Source organism: Neoarius graeffei, chromosome 4 (genome assembly GCF_027579695.1).
Source record: "Neoarius graeffei isolate fNeoGra1 chromosome 4, fNeoGra1.pri, whole genome shotgun sequence".
NCBI lineage: Eukaryota > Metazoa > Chordata > Actinopteri > Siluriformes > Ariidae > Neoarius > Neoarius graeffei.
In genome coordinates this window covers 14,099,598-14,123,367 of record NC_083572.1, presented here as the reverse complement: position 1 = coordinate 14,123,367, position 23,770 = coordinate 14,099,598, and the positions used below count along the sequence as shown (strand labels likewise).

Sequence of the window (23,770 nt, the reverse complement as noted above, 5' to 3'; positions counted from 1 at the left end):
GGACTGAGCTGCCAGCAAATGATTCCATTTTGTGTATATATATGTGTGCGTATATATATATATATATATATATATATATATATATATATACATACACACTACCGTTCAAAAGTTTGGGGTCACTTTGAAATGTCCTTATTTTTGAAAGAAAAGCACTGTTCTTTTCAATGAAGATCACTTTAAACTAATCAGAAATCCACTCTATACATTGCTAATGTGGTAAATGACTATTCTAGCTGCAAATGTCTGGTTTTTGGTGCAATATCTCCATAGGTGTATAGAGGCCCATTTCCAGCAACTCTCACTCCAGTGTTCTAATGGTACAATGTGTTTGCTCATTGCCTCAGAAGGCTAATGGATGATTAGAAAACCCTTGTACAATCATGTTAGCACAGCTGAAAACAGTTGAGCTCTTTAGAGAAGCTATAAAACTGACCTTCCTTTCAGCAGACTGAGTTTCTGGAGCATCACATTTGTGGGGTCGATTAAATGCTCAAAATGGCCAGAAAAATGTCTTGACTATATTTTCTATTCATTTTACAACTTATGGTGGTAAATAAAAGTGACTTTTCATGGAAAACACAAAATTGTCTGGGTGACCCCAAACTTTTGAACGTGTGTATACATGTTATTTCACCTCCCTCACTGCCATCACCAGGAACTACCTGCAGGCCAGGACAATGATAACATTTTAACATAGCCTATGGAAATCCAAAGTTTACACATTATCATCACGCACAGAAATTGCAAAACTAGTTTTAAAACCGCTAAATTCCAACTGTTAAACATAGCGAGAGGCTGGGCTACGTGTGTGTGTGTAAAGTGTAAACCAGTGCATCCTGACTTTCTAACTATGCCTGTGTGTTGCGTGAGCGGCAGTCAGTCAACAACTCTTCGCAAAGTTTCCTTATGAAACAATATGCTCGCTGAAATTATGGCAGGGAACGCCAGATTAAACATTAAAACTGCCTTCTGAGCACTATATCTACAGGCTACCACCGAAAGAAGGAGGCTACCAGAAAGGCATCTCTACTCCGGACGATTTTACTTTCACTACGACATTACTTTGAACAGACTATCAAAAAATTGCAAGGTGATATGATAAAGGCCGAATCCCATTTCACCCCTTGGACCAACCCCTTGGCCCTTCCCCTCCATTTTGCGCGTTCACGTGAAGGGGTAGGGGTATCCCAATCCCAGTTAACGCGGAGGGGTAGGGGAAGGGGTAGGGCTTCTGTACCCCTCCAAACGGAGATTTTCCTGAACTCGTAAGCAGTATTTGCATAACTATCACCCCAGAGCTATTTAACAGCACATGAAGCTCCCTGTCACTTGTCTTTTTTTTTTTTTTGAAAAAACGACGCAATCGTTTTCTGCCTTTTGGCACCCTTCATCATGCCGTGTTGGGGTCCTGAACTAGGAGCCGCTGTCCCCGATATGCCTGTCAAACTTGTTGTGGGTAACCATAGCAACCAAGCTCGAGCTCGCAACCCGTGCAGTCTGCGCAGTTGCAACTATGTATGTACTGCTGTGCACCTCAATAAACCGAATGGTAATTAGTCTTTTGATTTTTCCGTGAGGTTTGCCTTATGCAAAGAAAGACAGCATAGACGTTTTTTCCTCCCTATAAGTGGGGTGGGGGACCGAACGAGGTGAATTTAAATCTGGGTGGGACGAATCCCCCCCTCTATCTGCGCCTGTGCCGCCCGCATAATAATAATAATAATAATAATAATTATTATTATTATTATTATTATTATACTGTCCGACCAGAAACACTGTTACTGTGGAGGACCCCAATTAAATATGCATCACTCGAATTTGCATACGTTTGAAGCGGCACGTTTGATGATCTCAGTGTTCCCAGTGCACGGGCTGTGTTCCAATCCGATTCGACAAGCGGACAGAATTTCTACAGCACGAGCACTAATTCGCTGCGCATGCGCGGATTGGAGCGCAGCCCCCGTGCTGTGACGGCGGAGGGGTGAAACACAGGAAGTGCACGCGCATAAGCAGAGTGTGCAGTAAATATCACAGAATAAATACTGTTAGGGATATTTATTCATATTTGTTGGGGGAAAATGCCACTTCTGACTCAAAACAAACGAATCGACCGTGTAATATCAACAACTGAACTATTCTCGAAGTATTCCCATTTAAAGGTGAGTGCCATGGCCAGGCCTGGGTTTAATACACTGTTTCTAACTGGTATTAGTAGGTTAATATATGACATCTTTTTACGTTTCCTGAAGGAAAATGCCAAAACATTTCGCTCCAGACCCATTGTGACAGTGGATCCAAAGTGCCTGCTTTATGTCCAACAGCGGGAATTTGCAGCCACAATCCCAGCAGACGGTGAGTTTTATTATAATGGCTGCTTCTGCATCATTTACTGTACTTTCAAAGTCACAAATAACAGTATAAAAGAAAACACTCACTGATTAATTTTATCATATAACCAGTGCAATCTGTAGGATAAAGATTGAACGTTGGATATGGAACAAATGATGTATAGAAAATGCACTCTATGGCCAAAAGTTGGTGGACACCTGACCATCACACTGAACGTCCCATTCCACATTGGTACCCCCATTTCCACTAAAGTGGTTCAAGACCCGGTTCACATCCGGTGCCTAATCTTGAACCAGTTCTTTGTGTTTTGACAGCCAAAGAATCCACTCTTTGAGTAGCCTGGCAAGCCAGACTAAATGGCTACGTTCACACTGCAGGCTGAAGTGACTCAAATCCGATCTTTTCGCCCATATGTGACCTGTATCCGATCTTTTATTGACAATATGAACAACACAGATCCGATTTTTTCAAATCCGACCCAGGCCGTTTGGATATGTGGTGCTAATTCCGATTCCTATCCGCTCTTTTCATATGCGACTTCAGTCTGAACCGCCAGGTCGCATTCATCCGACTTACACGTCATCAACAAGCCACAAATGTCACTATTCTGCACTGAAGTAGGCGGCGGGTCTCTCAAAAAAGTTACAACAACATGGCGCATAATCACGGGCGCAGATAGAGGGTGGGACGAGTCATATTTAAATTCACCTTGTTCGGTCCCCCCTACTTATAGGGAGGAAAAAACGTCTATGCTGTCTTTCTTTGCATAAGGCAAACCTCACGGAAAAATCAAAAGACTAATTACCATTCGGTTTATTGAGGTGCACAGCAGTGTATACATAGTTGCAACAACTCACATAAAACAAAACAAAGACTGATATTCGGTTGGTTGAGCTGCGCAGACTGCACAGGTTGCGAGCTCGAGCTTGGTTGCTATGGTTACTAACAACAAGTTTGACAGGCATATCGGGGTTGGTTTGCTGGCAGCTTTGTCCCCCCCCCCCCCCCCCCCCCCCCAGTTTTTTGTCCCCCCCAGTTCAAAAAACGTATCTGCGCCCCTGCGCATGACATCAATGCGAGGGACGCTTCGGGCTGTGAAGGTTCTGAATCTTCTCAATGGAAGGACGCAGAGGTTAGGGAGCTGATTTCCATTTGGGGGGATGCAGCTATTCAAGCTAGATTGGATGGGTCATACCGCAACTGGGCGGTTTTACTTCCGTAAACACTGGCCATGCTCACTGTGTGTGACGTCGTCGTATCCTGCAGTGCGCATGCGGAACACTTTTAGGTCGCTTTTTGTTCATACTGAGGATCACATACAAGTCGCATATATTTGTTAATGTGAACGACCTCACAAAAAAATCGGATTTCACAAAAAAATCGGAATTGAGCATTAAGCCTTGCAGTGTGAACGTAGCGAATGTGAATATTTAGTCTGGCCTCGATCCGTAGACATTTCCGAAGCAGGTAGGAGGAACAAACCGCTGTCTTTCAAACTGTCTCTGTGCGTATAGGCCAACACTCTGACCAATCAGCGCAACTGTGATGTAGTCAGAGCGACAGAAAGCAGTGGGGGAGGCCTTGAAATTAAATAATTTTTCAAAATGCGTATTAATTAATAAACAGGTTCTAGATATTAAGAAGTTTGGAGATAATGACCACAAGTTTGGAGTCTGTACCACATGCACATTTTTTTCCAAGTGTTTTTCAAGGGTTTGCTTAAACTGTTTTTGAGAGTTTTTATTTAGTGGTGTTTGGTGAAATAATTTCCCTTAAATTTAAAATAACGGGAAAATAAGAAACAATCAAAAAGTAATGTTTCAAAGCAGTTTATTAATCCTTCGTACTGCACAAACTAGCCCCATCCTTTTGGCTACGAGTGGAGCCAGCTGGTAGATCAGACTTTTGCCATAGCCGGTCGGCAAAACAGCGAAAATGTCCTTCTTGAAAAGGAATGAGCGGAGAGCCTCTTCCTGCTCATGTTTCAACGAAAACTCCAAGTCTAATTCTTCTAAAACTGATTCCAAAGCGGAGTCAAACGTGCGCTGTTCACTAGCCGTAGCCATCTTTCCTGTTGCGCTTTCTCCAGTGTCGCGCAGCTTTGTCGTCACTCCTGCAAAAGCCCACCCAAAGAATCCAAACAAAAACCTTGCGTTGTGATTGGCGGGCACGATTTGATGCCCGGGGTGTTTTTGTTTATATGGTGCGAGGCTAGACCCATTCGCTAGGCAAAAAATATTTTTGGCTGCTAGGCGGTTGGGTCTAGTTTACTAGGCTACTCTTTGAGAGCAGCACTAACACTTTGCTGGTCTAGAACCGAGAACTGCTTACGTCAGGGGCTGGGGCGGGATTATCATGACAAACAAGACCAACTAAAACTTTGTGATTTAATATATTTAAAAAAAAACAAGCTAGTCTAGCGTCTAATTCGCCTGATCCAGTAATCCGCCACTGTTGTGCTTGGCGCTAGTGTTGCTGGGAAACTGGAGACATATACAGTGATATAACAATGTGAAGTGGCTCAGCAAGTTGATCCATCTCCAATCCAGAACTAGCATCTAGTTTGCGTTGATGGAAAGAGGTTATTAGTGGGGTATCACTGTTATAATAACTTCTGGGAAGGGTTTCCCCTAGATTTTAGAATGTGACTGTGGGATCACTTTAGTGAGATCACTGATGTATAGTTCATCCCAGAGGTGTTCAATGGGGTTTGAGGTCAGGGCTCTGTGCAGGCCATTCAAGTTCTTCCACTCCAAACTTGGTAAACCATGTCTTTATGGACCTTGCTTTGTGCACATGTTGGAACATGTTTAAGAAGAGAAGAAGAGGCCTTTATTTGTCACATGCACACTTCAAGCACAGTGAAATTCATCCTCTGCATTTAACCCATCTGAAGCAGTGAACACACGCACACACCCAGAGTAGTGGGCAGCCACACTAGAGTACCTTGCTCAAGAGCACTTCAGCCCAAGGCCACCCCACGTTAATCTAACTGCATGTCTTTGAGGGAAACCCATGCAGACACGGGGAGAACATGTAAACTCCACGCAGAAAGGCCCTCGCCAGCCGCTGGGTTCGAACCCAGCACCTTGGAGGCGACTGTGCTAACCACTACACCACCGTGACACCCTAGGCCTGTTAGTTTAGGCCTGTTAGTTCCAGTGAAAGGAAATTGTAATGCTGCAGCATACGAAGACATTCTAGACAATCAAGTCCTTCCAACTTTCTAGCAATATTTGGGTGTGATGGGCAGGTGTCCACAAACCTTGGATGGATTTATCCAGATAATCATTATTTTTGTACACTGAGTGGCCAAGGTGTACCTCGTAAACAAGCAAAGATCCTAGAAACTAACCATGAGAAAGTGATGAAGTCAATGACCAGGGGTGGACAAAGTACTGAGAAATTGGAAGTAGAGTGGAGAAAGTATAGCTATTGTGTCAGAATTGTACTCTATTAAACATGGAAGTATCCGGACAAGAATGTACATAAGTTGAAACTTTTAAAAGTCCTCTGGTAATAAAAAGTAAAAGTGCTCATTCTTTTGGATCTATGGTATCTATGTTATCGATGGTATTTTACCTAAATATTTTTCATTAACGCATGGTAAGTCTTAACATACGTACTTCAACATCCTCATTAAGCATTGCGAAGCCATATATTTATTCAATTTTTGTCACCTATTAGGAATATGCAAAGTTGGTTTTAAAGTGGCATCATTTGTAACTTTTTAGTAGAATACCTAGTGGATGAAATGATCATAAATAGCACCAAGGACACCGTTCCAGTTGTTCAGGATGGCTAACACATTAACCCCTTCAATGCCCTTGGACGAGTCACATATGTCATGAAATCTTTTACCGCTGTGCCTTATGACGTACGCTACTCATCATAAACACTTCCTTTTATGTAACTTACATGGCACATTACTTTTACTTCAGAGTGGTACATGACCGTGAGTTGGCCTAGTGGTTAGCGTGTCCGCCTCTCGATCAGGAGATCTCGAGTTCTATTCACTGTCAGGTCATACCAAAGACCATCATAAAAATGGTACCCAGCTACTTGGAATACTGGACCCTTGCTGTACATTGTGTTTTCAAGTATTAGTAATTCATGTTTATGGACAGGTTCTCATTGACAAGACCTTGTTTTATTTGGATGTTTTTGAAGTTGTTTTTGATTACTAAAGTTATTATTACTCTACAACAGTGTTTTTTTGTGATTTTTCTATACAAATATTAAAAATGTAAAGTTTTGAACAGCCCTGTGATGACCTGGCGACTTGTCCAGGGTGTACCCCGCCTTTTGCCCGTAGTCAGCTGGGATAGGCTCCAGCTTGCCTGCGACCCTGTAGAAGGATAAAGCGGCTAGAGATAATGAGATGAGATGAAAGTTCTGAACAAGTTAGAGAAAGATTATCAAAATATCCCAATTTTGACCTATTTTTGTCCTATATGCCCGGCACATTACAATTAATTATGGGTGGCAGCCAAGGGGTTAATATTATTGGGTTAAGCCCCACTTTGAAAGGTTGTTCATTTATTCAGATTTTAGTCCAAAGCAGTGTGACATTACTATACGGCTTTAAGAAGATAGCTGCAGAAAAGATTTTGTGAGACTTCCATTACTATGCTGAGTGTAGTTTCAGTATTTTTATTTATTTATTATTATTTATTAAAGCCAATGTTGAGCACCAAACATGCAATGGTGTGTGTATTAGGGCTACACTTTCAGAAAACAAAGTACATTTATGGCCCTTTTCCACTACCCTTTTTCAGCTCACTTCAGCTCGCTTCAGCTCACTTCAGCCCGACACGGCTCACGTTTCGACTACCTCAGAGCAGCACGACTCAGCTCGCTTCAGCCCTGCTTAGCACCCAAAACTCGCACGGTTTTGGAGTGGGGCTGAACCGAGCCAAACCGAGCCGAGTAGGGCTAGGGGCGTGAGGAGACACTCCCCTGTGCACTGATTGGTGAGGAGGAGTGTCCTCACATGCCCACACACGCCCCGCGAGCACGCTGGGATCTGTAAACACCGTAAACCCGGAAGAAGAAGAATTACGAATTACAAGAATTTCTGAAGCCTTATGCGCCTCGCCTCATCTATACGCTCTTGCCAGTATCTGTTGGCGTTGTCGGTGACAACAAGCCACAGCACCAAGACCAGCAACACTAACGACTCCATGTCCTCCATGTTTATTGTTTACTATCCGGGTCGTGAGACTACCGCTTAAAAGGTCACTGATGTCACCGTTTGCGCCGCCTAACGACATCACGTGACGTCCACCCACTTTCGCTAACTCCACCCAATGTGTCCACCCACTTCCAGCCAGCACGGTTCAGCACGGTTGTAGTCGAAATACAACTCCACCAGCCCCACTCAGCTCGACTCAGCACGGCACGGCTCAGCCCAACTCAGCCGCGTTGGTAGTGGAAAAGCGGCATTAGAGGTACCTTTAGAGGGTACAACAGCTTGTTACCCTCAAAGGTACTTATTTGTACCCTTTATATGCTGCTTGGGAACATATATGTACCTTTTTGACCCGAAAAAGGTACACCTATTTACCTTGATGTCCAATAATGAGCCGTAGGGGGTACGTTAGTGTAAATTGTACCTTGGGTGACAGAAATGGACTCCTACTGTACCCTATTTCTAACAGCGTATTGTAGGTATTCAGAAGGAAAAAAATGAAGCTGGGGAAGGGGTAATGTTCCAAGAGCAAAACTCAAAAAAAAATTTTAGATTAAAAAGTCATAAATTTGCAAGAAAAACTCAGATATTCTCTGAGATTATGAAGTCATAATTTGCAAGAAAAAAACCCTCTGAAATTTCAAAATTAAAGCGTCACAAATTTGTACTTCCAAAAAAAAACCCTTGGATACTCTGAGATGACCATCACATGCTTCCTGGCTGCAGTGCATTCTGGGAAATGTATCTTAGCTTCTTTTATATTGTGCGAGCGAAGAGGAAGGACTGCATTTCCTATAACTCCTTGACCAAAAAAGCACTATTTTTTTTCTGAGTAGCTTTTTTTAAATCTCGGAATTTTATTTTTTTTTTCTCAAATCAGAATCAGAATTGAGTTTATTGCCAAGTACCTTCTTGTATACAAAGAATTTGCTTTGGTGATTGGTGCTTGAACAGTGAAGATAGACAAAAGTAGCTATATCCACAGAATAAAAATTTAGAAGAATCTGAAATATACAAATTTGAAAAGTGGACAAATTTAAGGGGTATATGCGTGAGTTGTTGAAGTCCAAGTTATACAGTATGTCCCGGAATGTGCAAAAATGGGTCACATGATGAAGATGGAGAAGAGACATGATATGAATGTGTGAGAAGAAGAGAATATGTGTAATGGGCTAAGTCAGTAACCAAGCTGTACAGTGGGTGCCAGAATGTGCAATAAAAGTTCACAGAATGAAGATGCCTGACATGATCATGAAATGTGCAAAATGGCAGTTCAAACAGGAAGCGCATTAATGTTACAGAATGAGAGTGAGGTTAGAGTTTAGTCAATAGGGGTCTTGGACCTTACTGATGAGGCCAGTTGCAGTGGGGAAAAAGCTGGCCTTATGTTGTGAGGTTTTGGTTCTAAAGGACCGCAGCCTCCTACCAGCATACATGTCAACCTTTGGTCAATCAAACCTGTATAACCAACCTCCAAAATCCTTATTTCCCTTATAAAATCCGTATAAGATGCAATTTAAAATAATTTACCTAAAATTTGAATGATAATTAACAATGATATATCCCAGTTACTTTTTATTCAATATTAATAACAATAAACCTTCAGAATGAATACAAAGCTCCAATGTTTGACAAAAACACAAAGTGTTATCAGCGTAGTTACGAAGGAAATACTTCGTTGTTTGGAGACAGGTTTCACCGAGCGACTATTATGCACGAGACTTCATATTAGCCACAAAGTCAGAAAAATCTGTTCGTAAAATTACGTTATAATGACCAAATACAATGAAAAGTATTTTTCCAGTCTCACCTGTGAAAGGTAATCCCATGTGATCTCGTTTGGATGGTAAACCTGTTGGTACAGTTAAACGCAGCACATGAATGAGGCATCTTTATTCTCGGTTACTGTCTAGACGCCGAGACGGTTGAAGAATCTCCACTTTGCCACATCCAATATGGCAACGAGGATGACGTATGATTCTATGCAGAAGGCGGCATCTATGTTTATATGTCTATGACTTCACGATTGGCGGGATTCTCGCAATGCGGTGTGCGCATGATCAAAAGTGGAACGAAGTCTCGCTACCACAAGATAACGCGCGATTTCATAAGACTCTTTACTGGCTGTCTGTGGTGTACAGTACGTTTGTAAATGTTATGCGCTCTTTTATCATCGTGGGAATTGATTATAGCTCTAAATAAATATTGAAGTTTTTTAAAGAATCCGTATAACTTTATTTATACGCCCGTATACTACGTTTATTGAATCAAATCCGTATAAAATACGGACATTCCGTATAGGTTGGCATGTATGTACCAGAGGGGAGTGATTTAAAAAGTTGGTGTCTGGGGTGAGAGAGGTCGGCCACAATCCTTTCTGCTCTCCTCAGGGTTCTGGACTCGGGACAGGTCCTGAAGAGACGGAAGGTTGCAGTCAATTATCCTCTCAGCAAAGTGAATGATAGACTGCATTCTGCCCTTGTCCCTGGCAGTGGCAGCAGTGGAACAGATGGTGATGGAGGAGGTGATGATGGACTTGATGATGGCGGTGGAAAAGTGTACCATCACTGTCTGTCTTTGGCAGATCAAACTTCTTCAACTGTTGCAGGAAGTACATCCTCTGCTGTGCTTTCTTGATGAGAGAGCAGGTATTCATCTCCCACTTGAGGTCCTGAGTGATTGTAGTGCTCAGGAAGCGGAAATACTCCACAGAGGTTACTGGGGAGTCAAACAGGGTGATGGGAGAGGGTGTGTGTGGCAGAGCTCCTCCTGAAGTCTACAGTCATCCCCACTGTCTTTAGAGCGTTAAGGTCCGAATTGTTCTGCCTGCACCAGGATACCAGATGGTCAATCTCCCACGTGTAGGCGGACTCCTTTTCATTAGAGACCAGTCCAATGAGGGCGGTGGTGTCAGCGAACTTTAGGAGCATGACAGACTGATGACTGGAGGTGCAGGGTGGTGTACAGGGAGAAGAGTAGAGGAGAGAGGATGCAGCCTTGGGGGGGGATCTGGTGCTGATGGTTTGGGAGTCAGAGATGTGTTTCACGTGAAGCTGGGGCTGCTTCCTGTCAGACGGGAAGTCAGTGATCCACCTGGAGGTAGAGTCAGGCACACTCAGCTGGGAGAGCTTGTCCTGCAGAAGAGCCAGGATGATTGTGTTGAAGGCAGAACCGAAATCCATAAATAGGATCCTGGCATAGATTCCTGGGAAGTCCAGGTGCTAGAGGATGAAATGAAGAGCCATGTTGACAGCATTGTCTGCAGATCTGTTGGGTCTGCAGGCGAACTGCATGGGGTCCAGGAGTGGGTCAGTGATGGCTTTAAGGAAGTGTTGTAATCGAGTCACTAAACCTTGAGTCTGAGTCCAGTCTCGAGTCCCCAGTGTTCAAATCCAAGTCAGTAAGAAAATTCTGAGTCGAGTCCACTATTGATCCAAGTCGTTTCCGAGAACAAGACTCCAACCGCACCATTTGACGGTGGCTGTTTTAGCACCATTAACATTAGTTTGTTCCTGAACCTGACGTATGAACAGGTGAATGTGCATTCTCTTTATCAGGAAGTGCGAAGTATTCTGTCAGAGATGGTTGGGAGACAGATGTAAGCACAGAAGGTGTATTTATTAATACAAGTGAAGACAGGTAAACAATCCAGAACGGCAGGCAAAATCGTAAAACGGTGAAACGGGCAATAAGTCGAGCGAGGCACAAACAGGCTATCGTAGATGAGACAGAATCAAAGACGAGAAATAGGAGATCAGGAACCCAGGAAAACAAACAAGGAAATAAGGCTCGGTAATGTGTCAGCAATGCAACTCAATACTTTGCAAAGTAAGTGCGTTTTCACGGTTTTTATATACATAGGCGTGCTGATTGCACCTTGATCCTGTGCAGATGCAAGTCATTTATGGCCTGCGTGCGAGAGTCCACTTGGCACACGCGCTGTCTGGAGCGTGCCCGAGAGTCTATCTGATGCACACGCCAAGGTGTGCAGGTGTGACACTCTTGCATGAAATTAGTACCTAAATGAATGTAGATATAAATATCTTATGCCCAATTATTATGGCACGTTACAAAAAATAAAGAAAAAAAATCAGAGTCCGAATGCAGTTAATGCATGAGTCCAAGTCATCAGTGTTCAAGTCCAAGTCAAAATTAGGGCACAAGTTGGAATCGAGTACTACAAGCCTCCTCTAAAGTGGCAAAGCACAAGGCGTTCGAAGGATTTCATAACCACAGAAGTCAGGGTGATGGGTCTATAGTCATTTAATCTAGCGATCCTTGGCTTTTTGGGGACATGTACATGAAAATGTCTCATCTCTCATCTCATTATCTCTAGCCGCTTTATCCTGTTCTACAGGGTCGCAGACAAGCTGGAGCCTATCCCAGCTGACTACGGGCGAAAGGCGGGGTACACCCTGGACAAGTCGCCAGGTCATCACAGGGCTGACACATAGACACAGACAACCATTCACACTCACATTCACACCTACGGTCAATTTAGAGTCACCAGTTAACCTAACCTGCATGTCTTTGGACTGTGGGGGAAACCGGAGCACCCGGAGGAAACCCACGCGGACACGGGGAGAACATGCAAACTCCACACAGAAAGGCCCTCGCCGGCCACGGGGCTCGAACCCGGACCTTCTTGCTGTGAGGCGACAGCGCTAACCACTACACCACCGTGCCGCCCATACATGAAAATGTATTAATTTATTATCTACAAGAGTTCGCCTCACATCAAGAAGGTCCTGGGTTCAAGCCCAGCGGCCGGCGAGGGCCTTTCTGTGCGGAGTTTGCATGTTCTCCCCATGTTTGTGTGGGTTTATTCCGGGTGCTCCGGTTTCCCCCACAATCCAAAGACATGCAGGTTAGACTAAATTGACCGTAGGTGTGAGTGTGAATGGTTGTTTGTGTCAGCCCTGTGATGACCTGGCAACTTGTCCAGGGTGTACCCCGCCTCTCACCCATAGTCAGCTGGGATAGGCTCCAGCTTGCCTGCAACCCTGTAGAACAGGATAAGCGGCTACAAATAATGGATGGATAGATCTCCGAGAGTATCTCTGAGGTCTCCCCCTCCCAGCTCCAGGTTTTTATTATTATTTTTGGAACCTACAATGGCACTAATGTCATTGTATAAACATGAATGAATGAATGAACCCTTTATCACTGTTGCCAGTGAAATTGACCATCAACCTGTCCTTACAGAGGGGGAACAGGACAGGAAGACAGGGATAAAAGAAAAGGAAACACAATAATAACATGAGGAGAGACGAGGAAAAAAGAACCCCCCCACACACACACTATGCTCCTGTCAGGAGTACAGTGTGGGAACATTTAAAAACCTCTCCACATAAGAACACAAGTACACTTTAAAACATGGGACTTGAAGGGGGGGAAAGGAGGTAGAGGTAACCCAGCACAAGCAAACAGCCGTCCGCTCCTGCAGCCATTAAGGTGCTGGTCACGCACCCGCTTGTCACATTGGGGGTGAAAATGGCGACCGCGGAAAGTTGAAGAAGGAATGCGAGGAATGCAAGAGCGTCTCCCAGCAGTGACCTTCAGGGGGAAATGTTGTCTCAGCAATGGCCTTAACCGAGGCCGGTGCTGTCTCAGGGAGCCAAATGTCGATAAGATATAAATTGTTTGGTCTTTCCAGACGCAGTCTTTGCACGTCCACACCGCTCGTCCATATCTGTCCATTTCGTCCATTCTGTTCAAATTGGTCTCCGAAAAACTTATTCCTTGCAAAGCTGAAAGCTTCTCCAAGATAACAACCATATTGTGGTTCAAGTTCTGAATATCCACAGTCTGAGTGCCAACAGCTTTGCCCACCGCTTCAATCATATCGGGCAGCTTTGTGGGGCTTTGAACAGCTGTCACCGTTGTCTGATTTCCTCGATATACCAGGGCAATGCCTAATCCAATCAGCAAAAGTCCTGTAATCATGATTCCGAATAGGTAGATATCTTCAATGTCCTCCACAGAAAGACTTGCCAGGCACACGACTCGCCACCGCTCCCATGCGTCCATCGCATAACCAGCCGCAAACGTTCCGGCAGGACAGGCGGGTTCACCCGAACCCAGGCTTCTCGTCGAGAAAACTGTGTCAATTTTGTTAGGAGACCAGTTTACCAATTCCATGCTTTTTTTAGTTTAGAAAGTAATGTGGGGAGAGTCTCTTCAAAAAGTACAGCAGATGAGACAAGACAAAAGCACAAGCGGGGGGGGAAGGAGGGAGAGCAGAGAGAATGCGACCGCCTTCCGTGGAAGCACAGAGAGAAATGATTTGTTTGTTTGACTCCATTTGGTCTTGATGGAGTTGGAGGTATAAATAAGATTTTCTTTGCCCACCACTCTTTAGGTCAGTTGATCTGTAATAGCGAAAAGCTCAGATTAATAATACTTTTATTTTACTGTATAACGTTAAATGTGCATCTTTCTGCAGGCTCCGTTTCAGTTATTGGCTCTGAAGACGCAACAACGTGTCACTTAATAGTTCTACGCCATACAGGTAACAATGAGCACCTGTACTCTCTTTCAAATGAGGGTTTGCGGGGTTTTTTTTTTTTTTTAAGATTGTGGCAGTATTATTTTTGTTCTTTCTGCCTTTAAAGGAAGCGGAGCGACTTGTCTGGCTCACCTTGATGGCTCGAGCACACGGACTGAAGTCCCTCTCTTGGTTAATGCGGTCATGGCATTAAGCAACCCAGTGAAAGCAGGCAGGTGAGACTTTTGTAGCATTCTTACTGTGAAACCACAATGTGTTGGTTTGTTATCGTCAGTGATGTCAGTTTTGTTTTTTTGTTTTTTTGAAGGAATATACTGTGTATTATATTTTATTCAGGTTAGAGCTTCATCTCATTGGGGGGTTTGATGATGACAATAAGACGTCACATAACCTCAGCCGGGAGATTTTGGGTATGGATGATGGGATTTTTGGGGGGGTTTTTTTTGCACCAAATCAGAGTGTACAGACAGCATTTAAAATTTTGGCAAGTTATTCAACATCTATGGATTGTGTGTTTTGGTGTTGCAGTGGCGTTTCAGAAACAAAAGGAAGAAATTCACCTGGAAACTTGCTGCATTACTGGTAATTTAGTAGCATGTGCACATGCTCATGTAACCAGCATCTTTATCACACTGACTGACCGTTGCGCTGTGTTTTATAGATATGAATGATGTCGTGACGGATGGGATTCACAGACCAATTATCTACGGAATAGGTAACGTAGTATATTCTCTGACCTAGCTCAACACCGTTTAGACAACAAAAGTGCCAATTCATGGGACATTTTAGAATAAGCAGCACTGTAATGTGACACTAAAGGAGATGGTAACAGTGCCTGATCTTTATCTGCATTTGCTGTATGCACAAGTGTAAGAGAATCCTGATAATCTGGCACACAGTAGCACAATGCGATGAGTTACACTTGTGATACTGATATAAATGTCTGCATGTGTGCTTGTTAGGTGTGAATGTTAAAACGGGTGAGGTTTTCCCAGCTGCGTTTCCACACAAAGGACCTGCCGAGGATTTGAGGTCAGCACGTAGCTTCACGGGTGGACAGGTATCAACGCGATCCTTTTTAATTCTGGAGCAGCTTCTGTCTTTTGCATACTTATGAACACTGTTTTTTCAGACTGACTTTTTTTTCTACTAGCAAAAAAAAAAAATCATACTAGTCTAATGTTGTCATCTGTTTTTGTTTACCACGATTTGAGAAAAATGTTCCTGTCCTAAAAGAGCTACTGAGTTGTTGTTTTTTTTTAAGTTAACATAAATTTATGTATGAAGGCACTCATTAAAATGAACCTCGAATGTTTGACTTTAAATTGTGTAATTGGCAATGAGTGACTGCAGGTTTATATATGGATTACGCTGTTAAAGGAGAACTGAAGGCAAATTTTTTTATCATCAAAATTCTATTTATCTCATTTTATTAAATATAGGAATGTGTGTGTGGGTTTTTTTTTTTAAGATATTTTTTGGGCTTTTTTCACCTTTATTGGATAGGACAGTGTAGAGACAGGAAATGAGCGGGAGAGAGAGACGGGGAGGGATCGGGAAATAACCTCGGGTCGGAATCAAACCCAGGTCCCCGGATTTATGGTATGGCGCCTTATCCACCTGAGCCACGACGCCCCAACCAGGAATGCATTTTTGATCGCTATTTTGTCACTGCTATAGCAAGTTATGAGTGTTTGAAATTTGCTATGGAATATATCAGTCCGTATGTCAAAGCAATGGCCGTAAACGAGATTTGTTGAGACCTGTGCGAGACATTGCAGGACGTAAGTAAAATGTACAGCGGAAATCAAAGTGAACAACCCTGTGTCCGAAATTGCTCACTTGTTCACTACTCCCTATATAGGGAATTACTATATAGAGGACTATATAGTGAGCTCATTGGTAAAAAAAAACACTTTCGGACACTTGTGCGTCGCGCTGGTATTTACATCATTACTGTCGCACAATTAAAACGTGCCAGGTCAGTCGGCTGGTGGGTTTTCAAAATAATAAATACATGCATGTATTTTTGTGATAAATCCATATTATACTGAGCGCATTTCCCACATTAATCAATACAAAGTACCTGCATCTTTCAGTTCTTTTAAATCAATGCTGAATACTTTCTTCTTTGCTGCTGCCTTTTATTAAATCAAATTTGAGACTTTTAATTTTATTTCTTTCAGCATGACCGCAATGCATGATGTGATTAATCGCTTTGGTTAGTGACCATCAGTTGTACACTACTTTACGTCATGCATTGTGGGATACTTTGAGTGCACTATATAGGGTTTAAATAATCCTCACTAAGGCTACGTTCACACTGCAGGCTGAAGTGACTCAAATCCGATCTTTTCGCCCATATGTGACCTGTATCCGATCTTTTATTGACAATATGAACGACACAGATCCGATTTTTTCAAATCCGACCCAGGCCGTTTGGATATGTGGTCCTAATTCCGATTCCTATCCGCTCTTTTCATATGCGACTTCAGTCTGAACCGCCAGGTCGCATTCATCCGATTTACACGTCATCAACAAGCCACAAACGTCACTATTCTGCGCTGAAGTAGGCAGCGGGTCTCTCAAAAAAAGTTACAACAACATGGCGCATAATCACGGGCGCAGATAGAGGGGGGGACTCGTCCCACCCAGATTTAAATTCACCTCGCTCGGTCCCCCCCACTTATAGGGAGGAAAAAACGTCTATGCTGTCTTTCTTTGCATAAGGCAAACCTCACGGAAAAATCAAAAGACTAATTACCATTCAGTTTATTGAGGTGCACGGCAGTGTATACATAGTTGCAACAACTCACATAAAACAAAACAAAGACTGATATTCGGTTGGTTGAGCTGCGCAGACTGCACAGGTTGCGAGCTCGAGCTTGGTTGCTATGGTTACTAACAACAAGTTTGACAGGCATATCGGGGTTGGGGTTGGTTTGCTGGCAGCTTTGTCCCTCCCAGTTCAAAAAACGTATCTGCGCCCCTGCGCATGACATCAATGCGAGGGACACTTCGGGCTGTGAAGGTTCTGAATCTTCTCAATGGAAGGACGCAGAGGTTAGGGAGCTGATTTCCATTTGGGGGGGATACAGCTATTCAAGCTAGATTGGATGGGTCATACCGCAACCAGGCGGTTTTACTTCCGTAAACACTGGCCATGCTCACTGCGTGTGACGTCGTCGTATCCTGCAATGCGCATGCGGAACACTTTTAGGTCGCTTTTCGTTCATACTGAGGATCACATACAAGTCGCATATATTTGTTAATGTGAACGACCTCACAAAAAAATCGGATTTCACAAAAAAATCAGAATTGAGCATTAAGCCTTGCAGTGTGAATGTAGCGTAAGGTTTTGAACAGCACTACAAAATGGCATCCTCACTATATAGTGAGTAGGGAGTGATTTCGGACACAGGGCAACATCTGCCAACGTTGTCAAAAGCCGCGCATGCCCTCTTTCGAATGCTGATGTAATCAAGCCGGAAGTTTTGTTCGTTTTGATAGCAATCAGGAAAGTTTGAAAAAGTAGGCAGTAATCGTCATTTAAACTCATTTTTGTGCAATATTTTGTTTGGAAAGCAGTTTTCAAAATGGCGGCACCGACACCTGGCTGACGCTTCACGTTTCGAAGTCTCGCACAAGTCTCGTGAATATCGTGCGGATAAGCGACACCTGCCACGGACCAAACGAACTAAATTCAACATGGCTAAAAACCGAACAGGCCGATAAGTATAATATTTAATTGCAATTAGTTGCCAATATGAGTCACGATATAAGGTTACTAAAAACCGAAAACGTACTTGAATAACACGTTAATTAAGAAATAAAGCAAGTTTAAAAATGACTTCAGTTCTCCTTTAAGTTTTCATAAATAGGTTATGTATTTCAACTAAACATAAATGAAAATGTAGTCATGAGTAAATTCAAGATAATTAATGACTTGAAAGAAAGCAATTATTTAAAAAAAAATCCATAAATGAAGACAAATAAGATGAGCTTTAATTAAATTAGAACAAAAGTAAGTGTGCCCTATTAAGGAAGCAAGAGTTAATGTGTGTCTGCTACAGTGGCTGAGCTGAATTACAGGAAAAATTTAGCGCAGGTCACATTTACAAGGCACTGTTTCACCATGTAGTGTCTTTTTGTCATTTTCAGCTCTCTCATGGATTTTTATGCCGTTTTGTGGGAGTCAGTAACTATAAATCAGCTGTGATTTATGAATATGATGAATATAATTGGTTATTTTAAAACTGCATTGAAATAATCACCATATGCACATGAAGACACAAAAATCCGTGTTGCGGGAATTTTTGTCAATATAGCAGGATTTTTTTTTTTTTTTCCGTTTGCACTATGGGCGGGGGCATTTAACAATTATTCGCTGAAGGTGAAGTGAATATTGGTGAATAATAAAGCAGATGAGGTCAAGGTTATTATTCACTGAGTCGGGGCGGCACGGTGGTGTAGTGGTTAGCGCTGTCGCCTCACAGCAAGAAGGTCCTGGGTTCGAGCCCCGGGGCCGGCGAGGGCCTTTCTGTGTGGAGTTTGCATGTTCTCCCCGTGTCCGTGTGGGTTTCCTCCGGGTGCTCCGGTTTCCCCCACAGTCCAAAGACATGCAGGTTAGGTTAACTGGTGACTCTAAATTGACCGTAGGTGTGAAATGTGAGTGTGAATGGTTGTCTGTGTCTATGTGTCAGCCCTGTGATGACCTGGCGACTTGTCCAGGGTGTACCCCGCCTTTCGCCCGTAGTCAGCTGGGATAGGCTCCAGCTTGCCTGCGACCCTGTAGAAGGATAAAGCAGCTAGAGATAATGAGATGAGATTCACTGAGTCTGAGATGGATAATTGTTTTAGTATAAATACACAGGTGATTTTTTTTTTTTTAAATTTCATATTTCAAAAGCGGCATACAAATGTAACAATGGCACAGCACAGACTTGTCACTTATCTACGCTGAGTCACATAATAGTTTTGTTTTGAAATGGATAAAATAAAATACAATTCCACTTTGCCTTTGAATAGTTTTTAAACCAAACTTCGTAGCATCTTTAGTGGTTTTAGGAACAGCGTTTTCTTTCATAATGTGTAATTCCTCCTCGCTTACAGTGACCGCGATCGGTAGCCATTTTGCTGAGTCGCTCGAGGTGATTATCGAGAAATTCGGACTATTTCTCAATAATCAGCACGCGCGAATTTTCTATAATCGCCTGCTTATTCATACTAATTACACATAAATGAGGCCCATTAAAACCAAGGAATGATATCGTGCTCCCTAACAGAGATGGACAAAGTACCCAACTTCATTACTTAAGTCAAAGTACAGATCCCACTGGTCAAATGTTACTCCGATACAAGTGAAAGTTGTCCGGTCAAAGTTTTACTTAAGTACTGAAGTACTTGCTTTTGAAAATACTTAAGTATTAAAAGTACATTTTCTGTCAACGCATTGTTGTATTATTGCCACAACGCTTACAAAACCTAACACCGTTACCAAAGACAGAACTGTGAATTCATAAAATGAATGCATGCTGTGCCATCATGGTGGTTTAACGTTAAGCTAGCTAGTCAGTGACTAGTCACCTGACATGCTAGCAAACTCTTTTCAAACTCAAAATCATATTGGGTAGCTAATGTTACTAGAAAAGAAACATTTCTACATTCTGTTTATTTGGCAAGATTATGCTAAAACATTTCTGAAAGGACTTCAGATAAGTTAACGTTATTCATGTTAGCGTAACTCCGTGTTTACATGCTAACTAACAGTTTCAAAGTTAACTAGCTATGTGCAAACGTTAGCCGTGGACAAGGCTACGGCAATTTGGTGGGCGAATCCATAGGAAGTCTTTTGACTAACCAGACTGCATAGGTATTGCAACATTTATCGCGAGCTCTAAAAGCACAGACAACTTCGTTGCAAGCTTTCTCTTGGAATAAAATGTTTACATCCCTCAACATGCTTCCGCAGGTTGGACGGCGAGTTTTTGTAGGCTGTGATGTGGTTCGTTTTCGGCAAACATTTAAAACGAAACGAATCTTTAAATCCTTTCAGAAAACTGAAACATGGGTTCATGGATGATGGGGGTGTGCATTCCCCAGAAGAACCGCCTCCTTCCATTCTGTCATCAACTGATTGTGTTAAATAACGCTGCTGAGAAATCATTGAACTTGATTTTATACAGTCTATGGACGTGACGTGACCCTAGTGATTACTGATAGACTGTCTCAGTGTCACCTGCGAAAAAACCAATCATCTCATCTCATTATCTCTAGCCGCTTTATCCTGTTCTACAGGGTCGCAGGCAAGCTGGAGCCTATCCCAGCTGACTACGGGCGAAAGGCGGGGTACACCCTGGACAAGTCGCCAGGTCATCACAGGGCTGACACATAGACACAGACAACCATTCACACCTACGGTCAATTTAGAGTCACCAGTTAACCTAACCTGCATGTCTTTGGACTGTGGGGGAAACCGGAGCACCCGGAGGAAACCCACGCGGACAACATGCAAACTCCACACAGAAAGGCCCTCGCCGGCCACGGGGCTCGAACCCGGACCTTCTTGCTGTGAGGCGACAGCGCTAACCACTATACCACCGTGCCGCCCAAAACCAATCATGTTTTAGAAAAGAAAAAAACATCCACTTTCAAAACTGCTTCATAGTAACGAGGACCTTGACAGAAATGTAGTGGAGTAAAAAGTACGATATTTGTCTTTCAAATGTACTGAAGTTAAAGTCATAAGTTTCCAAAAAAAAATTTATATATATATATATATATATATATATATATATATATATATATATATATATATATATATATATATATATACACTGAAGTAAATGTACTTCGTTACTGTCCACCTCTGCTCCCTAATAATTCAGACTTCTTTCCATTCTCTAGTCTTATTGAAATCGCTGTAATTTTGCATAATTTCTAGACTCATATTAATAGAAATGACACTTATTTGAAATTTGATTTGATTTTACCAGATAGCTAATGTGTACGACTCTAGTAAAGAGCAGCTGAAGATCTGCCCATGCAGGTGGCCACCTAGCACAGACCTCGCCTTCTGGCTGGATCAAGATGACGAAACGATCTTACAGGTAACTACGAATTTTGATTTATTCTGTACTTGAATATTAAAAAAAAAAATCTGACTCACTCAATCTTGCTTGATGATCTTTCCATCTAACAGTACCTGTCTACATCTCCTTATGCTGAGCCCCCTCATTTCGTCCAACACATCAAGTCTACAATCCGCTTCCTGCTGGAACACCCGAACACCGGCGCTCTGTTTCCCGGAAACCAGCCACAGCTCTTCCAGCGATCGGCGCAGGGAGAGTGGCAGAGAGTCTGCCCTTAACTCTGATCTCTGCCCTTAACAATCAACAGCACTGTGACCCAACCAAAGGCCTTTGCAAGAAGCCATGTTACTCTTTCATGTTAATCCTTTTCTCTTAGGACGATCAGTTCAAGGGGTGTTTGGTTGAGACTTGGATTAACACAAAAGAGAAACTTCTACTCAGAACATGGGGATTACTTAAAGTATGCCTCAGTTCAAGTCTTAGATATTGTACAGAACTAAAATACCCCTTTATGGACTCGTTTTATACAGCGTACAGTGATGGAAAAGTGTATTATGTTACTTGATTTTCTCTGATCTGTATCACAAATATGCTGGGGCATGTGAATGGAGGTATATCCTTCTTGAGTTATGAAGAAAAAGTGCTGCATATTCTTCCGAAATCGTACAGTTTTAACAAATTCAATGTGTAATATACTGTACATTCAGATTGATATCACAGTGGTTCTTAATTGGTTTACATTTAAAGGAATCTGCTCTCTCAGAAAATAAAGTACATTATTTTTTTCGCCGTTGGTTTCCATCAAATCCTGCGCTCTGATTGGCTGGCGAGCGGGTCCGTGACCGGGGTCCGGACCCAAGTTATGGACCCCGGTTACGGACCTCTGGCGACTTGCTCGTTCACAACAACAAACATAGTAGCATTTTTTGTCAACATTTATTTTCGCATTTCTCAGAATAGCATTAATTTTACAGCATGGATAGCGATAACGACAGTGTTCACAGCGGAAGCGAGTTTTACTACCCTGAGGAAGAAGAAATAAAAGAAAACATTTCAGGAGAAAGCTAAAAACCTAACTTGCTAACGCTGAGCAAAAAACCATGGCTGAACCCTGAATGACTCAATTTTGTATAAATAGGGGACTACATAGGCAGCAAAATGTAGTTTTTTGTTTTTTGTTTTTTTTTTCCTGCCATGGAAGTGCACTTGTATACCGAGGAGAAAGCAATTTGCATTACAGCCGTGATTGAGGATTCAAAATGGCGGCTCGGCTCGGTTTTCCCTTTTGGGCACTCTCATTTTCTGTTTAGAATTTGGTAAAGAAAAAAATATATTATTTACCAGCTGAAGGTCGGTCCGTATGGTGAAATACCGTGACCTCGGCCTTGAATACTGACCTCGGCCCAGAGGGCCTCGCTCAGTACTTTCAAGACCTCGGTCACGGTATTTCACGATACGGACCTCCCAGCTGGCAAATAACATATATTTACTGTACCTTTAGGGGTACAGCAGCTTGTCACTGGGGCAGTAACCTCTAAAGTACTTATTTGTATCTTTTATATACTGTTTTTAGGGATGTACTGTATATGTACCTTTTTGGCCTATAGTTACCTTGAGGTCCAATAATGAGCCTGAGGGGGTACATTAGTGTAGCTTGTAACGGACTCCTACTGTACCCTTATTTCTGATAGTGTGGTGTTTCCTGTTTACAACCTGCCTTCAGACTTCCAGCCTTTTACTGTACTATTTATTCTGTATAATACATTGAAACAGTTAGAAAGTTCTCATAATTTTAGATTGAGACTGGGGGGGGAGATAATAATAAATGAAGACCAATACTGAACTATGGTGATATTTCATAACATTTCCTGCAAAAGGACATTTGTTAAAGGAATAGTTTATCTCCGAAGTGTTTCCTGTTCAAAGGTTGTTTCTTTTCATTTTGCAGTGGAACTAAAAAGTATTGGAAACCTATCTCATGCTGGGTTTAGTGTGTTAGATTGACATGTCCCAAATTGGGAGTTAGAAATGTGGCTCTGAACGGGAACAGGTATGTCATTGCGTGAAGATTCCTTTTCTGGAATTTTCCCACGCACCTTCCGAGACACAGATGCAACCAGACAAAGTATGAAGGAAAATAAATCATCTGCAGCGACAAAAAATGTGTTTGTTCACATTTAATTTATCATTTAGTTGAACTATTCAAAATGTTATTACTTTATTACAAGGCTTTGTTGAATGCTCTGTTCTGATTGGTCAATTATGGCATTCTACAGACCGTTGCTATGGACCGTGTCATAAGCAGAGGCCATAAAATCATTTTTAAATTAAAATTTTGTGTCAAATGATTTTCTTTAATAAGTAGGAGCTCCCCCCATGCAAAGCGTGCTGAACTTAAGAGAATATGGTAATTCGTCGACTGAATTTTTGATGGCTTTTGCGACTCTATGATGTACGTACTACAAACAACATCTGTGTACCAGCACAGGGAACCCAATCGTAAGTGCAAGGCAACGTATCTCAATAACACTTGACCACCAGACAACAAAATTTGTATCTTTATTTACATACAATAGATGGGTTTTTATCCAGCACTTGTTTTTTCGATTTCATAAAATCGGGGAAATT

The 23,770-nt window shown here is 42.4% G+C and overlaps 1 protein-coding gene across 1 annotated transcript; it reads left to right on the top strand.

The window, feature by feature from the left end:
• The first annotated feature begins 1,963 nt into the window (after nucleotides 1-1,963).
• Nucleotides 1,964-23,304, top strand: ntan1 (N-terminal asparagine amidase). Its single transcript, XM_060918905.1, has 10 exons — nucleotides 1,964-2,162; nucleotides 2,253-2,355; nucleotides 13,989-14,054; nucleotides 14,158-14,266; nucleotides 14,388-14,461; nucleotides 14,580-14,633; nucleotides 14,713-14,766; nucleotides 15,014-15,111; nucleotides 21,047-21,160; nucleotides 21,253-23,304. The coding sequence occupies exons 1-10, from the start codon at nucleotides 2,082-2,084 to the stop codon at nucleotides 21,418-21,420; spliced, it is 921 nt and encodes a 306-aa protein (XP_060774888.1). The 5' UTR covers nucleotides 1,964-2,081; the 3' UTR covers nucleotides 21,421-23,304.
• The last annotated feature ends 466 nt before the right edge of the window (nucleotides 23,305-23,770 follow it).